This window comes from Mandrillus leucophaeus, unplaced genomic scaffold, assembly GCF_000951045.1.
Source record: "Mandrillus leucophaeus isolate KB7577 unplaced genomic scaffold, Mleu.le_1.0 Scaffold151, whole genome shotgun sequence".
Taxonomy (NCBI): Eukaryota; Metazoa; Chordata; class Mammalia; order Primates; family Cercopithecidae; genus Mandrillus; species Mandrillus leucophaeus.
Genome location: NW_012101488.1, coordinates 1,315,584 through 1,319,133, shown reverse-complemented (window position 1 = coordinate 1,319,133; position 3,550 = coordinate 1,315,584). Strand labels below are relative to the sequence as shown.

The following is a 3,550-nucleotide window of genomic DNA, read 5'->3' as shown; positions in this document are numbered from 1 at the left end:
CTGGGCAACAGAGCAAGACCCCGTCTCAATAAAAAAAAAAAAAACATACATACATAAATAAAAATAAACAGTAAAAGAATAAAAATAAAAACCACTTGTAAAAATTGGGAGGGGAAAGGGAAGGAGGTAGAATATGTGACGAATTCCATGTAGTTCATGAGGTTGGAGGGGAATGCAGTGAAAAATCAAGTTACAATTTTTTTTTTTTTTTTTTTGAAATAGAGTCTCGCTCTGTCTCCCAGATTGGAGTACAGTGACATGATCTCGGCTCACTGCAGCCGCTGCCTCCCGGTTTCAAGCGATTCTCCTGCCTCAGCCTCCAGAGTAGCTGGTATTAGAGGCACGCGCCATCACGCCCGGCTAATTTTTGTATTTTTAGTAGAGTGGGGGTTTCGCCATGTTGGCCAGGTTGGTCTCGAGCTTCTGACCTCAACTGAGCCACCTGTCTCAGCCTCTCAAAGTGCTGGGATTACAGGCGTGAGCCACCGCGCCCAGCGAAGTATGAATTCTTGATGGAATTAAGAGTTAGCCTCCGGGCTGCGCACACCTGTAGACCCAGCACTTTGGGTGGCTTTGGCAGGAAGATCACTTGAGCCCAGGAGTTCGAGACCAGCCTCGACAACGCAAGGAGACCCCGTTTCTACCAAAAAAATTTAATAATTAGCCAGGCATGATGGCGCGCACACGTTGTCCCAGTTACTCTGGAGGCTGAGGCAAGAGGAGGAGGCCCAGGAATTTGAGGCTGCAGTGAGCCATGATCTCGGCACTGCACTCCAGCCTGGACGATAGAGCGAAACCCTGGCTCAAAAGAAGAAAAAGAAATAAAACAAAAGAGCATCAGCATCTTCTGTGTTTATAAAGATGCAAAAGCTGACACTCCACCTTCACGTGAGTAAGTCATTAGTTAATCCTCTAGTTTTCCCTAGAGGATTCTGGGTGTGAGGCCTGCGCTTGTCTTCGTTAAGGCTCCCCCTCCAGCACGCGTCCGATTTTGGTGACCACATCCCCATTGCTACATCGGGGACATCGAGACACAGAGGGGCTGAGCTTGCAGGAGGCTGCCCTGCAAAAGATCCCTGACTCCAGTCTTTCCCCGCAGTGTACCACTGGCTGGAGATGCGGACCAAAATGCGCATCATGGGCTTCAATGCCGCTGCCGTCAAGCCGCTGAACGAGGGGGCAGCCGCCGAGCTGGGCGCGGAGCTGCTGGGTGAAGGCATCATCTTCATCACCGCCTGCAGCTGCCTGATGCTGGAGTACTGGCGCCACCAGTTGAAGCAGCGCCGCAAGGAAAAGGAGCGACGCATTGCCAGGGAGTCGCTGCAGGGCGAGGTGGGCCACTTGGGGCTGGCGCTCGAGGAGCTGCAGACGCAGGTGCAGGCCACGCAGATGCAGCTCGCCCTGGAGGAGCTGCGCGCTCAGCTGCAAGAGGTGCGAGCCCACCTCTGCCTCCGAGACCCGCCGCCTGCGCCCCCAGTTGTGCCGGCGTCGGAGAAATAGGAGGTCTCGGGGCCCTGGTCTTGGAGGTGACTACTGCCTGGACTGCAAAGTCTCCGTCTTGGCCTATTCTCCGCACTGTCCCATCCTGGACAGGCCCAGCTGACACCACCCAGTCCTTCGAGGGCGCCGCAGAGATGCTGGGCTGAAGCCGACCAACCTCCCTACTAAACTGCCCCAGTGGTACCTTCCACTGGGACTCCCCGCCTCCTGCAGGTGGAACGTTCCAAGAAGGACCCCGCCCTCTCCCACCCCGCCCCTGCCAGCGCATTGGTTGAGCACTTTGGAGAGGCAGCGTCTTTTATCAGACCCCACCTCCATCCGGCTAGGTAGGCCAGCAGGACGTCCACCACTTTCGGCAAAAGAAAATTGGATTCTGCACCTGGATTTAGCCACCTCTCATTCTGTCACCCGCACCCTCACTCACCTGAGTGGAGCATTCCCCTAGGACGCTTATCTTTTGCACCAAACACCCACTACCTCCACCTCATTGGTACAGACCATTGTAAAGATGCACAAAGTTCGTACGGACTTCCTGACTCGCCCCCTTCCATCTACCTCAGTCTTAGGGGGAAGGGAGGTGGGGGTGAATCCTGCACAGTGTTAGCTCCAATAAGTCACCACCCTGTGGCTCCTGACCTTAATCCATCTTAGTACCTGCCATTGGCATCCTCCCCTCCCTAAGTGGATCGATCCAACAGAACCCCCCTCTTCTTCCACCTATGGCGCACCCTACTGGCATGGCTATGCTGGGTCTTCCAGGGCGACGCCTCCCAGCCTGGCATTCTGTAGTCTGTTCCAGCAGGACGTGGCCTTTTGGGAGGAAAAACCCATCTTGACCAGGGCTAGTCCATTCTAGCTCACCAGTCCCCAGTCCTGGACCTACTGCTACTGTCCTTTTATCTGGTCATCCCTCGCTGTCCTCTTCAGTTGCCTTTGCTAGGGACCAGCCTGTCCCTCTACTACCTAAGTCATCGTCAGTTCGCCCAACTTCCCTCCAAATCTGCCCCTCAGAGTACTCAGGGATCGCCCTTTCTTCCTGCCTTTGGACTGGCCCAGGTCTCCCTCCGCCCTCCTTCATGCAAAGGCCTCCTCCAGGGGGACTACCCGTCCCTCAGCCCTGAGGTCCCCCTGTCCAAGCGGGATATTCCACCAGGCCATATGACCTACCCACCCGACAACTGAAGGGGGCGTAGGTGAGCTCTGTGACTCTGAATGCTACTTTTTACATGCACTGTCAGCGTGTTATAATTAAAGGAGCTCTGGGGTAGAGATCTTAAGAATGTGTCTTAGAACCATGATGTGCGTCTGCAAAATGTCATTGAAATTAGGAGAGAAGGTCGGACACAGTGGCTCACGCCTGCAATTCCAGCACTTTAGGAGGTCAAAGCAGGAGGACTGCTCGAGGCCAGGAGTTAGAGACCAGTCTGGGCAACATAACAAGACCACATCTCTACGAAAAACAAAAATATTAGCTGGGCATCGTAGCAAGCGCCTGTAGTCCCAGCTACTTCGGAGGCTGAGGCAGGAGGATCCCTTGAGCCCAGGAATTCAAGGCTGCAGTGAGCTGTGATCCTGCCACTACACTCTGGCCTGGGTGAAAGAGCAAGACCCCAACACATTTAAAAAAAAAAAAAGGAAAGAAGCTGGGAGAGTGGTAGAGTAGAGGCAGAGAATCATCTTATGAGCCCTTTCCCAAATCAGAAACTGAGGCCTGGGGTAAGCAAATGGACTTGCCCAAGGCCACACAAGGTGAGGCTTCTTCTGCCCCTCCTCCCCCCAGGGTGGTGAAGGGCAGGATGGGATGGGGAGGAAATGTCCTCCTAAGGGGCATGAGGAGGGAGGCTAGAGGGGCCAGAGATCATCCTGGCTGCGGGCCTGAGGATGTGGGAGCAGGTACAATGTGCAGGGTGGGAAGGAAGATGAGGGGAAGGTGGATTCCTGGGCGGAGGCAGGGGTTCTCAGCAGAAGACCAAATCTTCCTGGAGGGGCACGGGGGGCCGAGCACGCCTCTATCCCCATCAGAACAGCCCTTCAAATCACTCCAGAGATC

At 54.6% G+C, this 3,550-nt stretch overlaps 1 protein-coding gene across 1 annotated transcript in view; it reads left to right on the top strand.

Moving 5' to 3' along the window:
• The window catches only part of OPA3 (optic atrophy 3 (autosomal recessive, with chorea and spastic paraplegia)), a 75,313-nt gene extending 72,536 nt beyond the window's left edge, over nt 1-2,777 (top strand). The window contains exon 2 of the mRNA XM_011975111.1: nt 1,100-2,777. Within this exon, the coding sequence (XP_011830501.1) occupies nt 1,100-1,500 (401 nt within the window). The 3' untranslated portion in view covers nt 1,501-2,777. The remainder of the gene's footprint in view (nt 1-1,099) is intronic.
• The last annotated feature ends 773 nt before the right edge of the window (nt 2,778-3,550 follow it).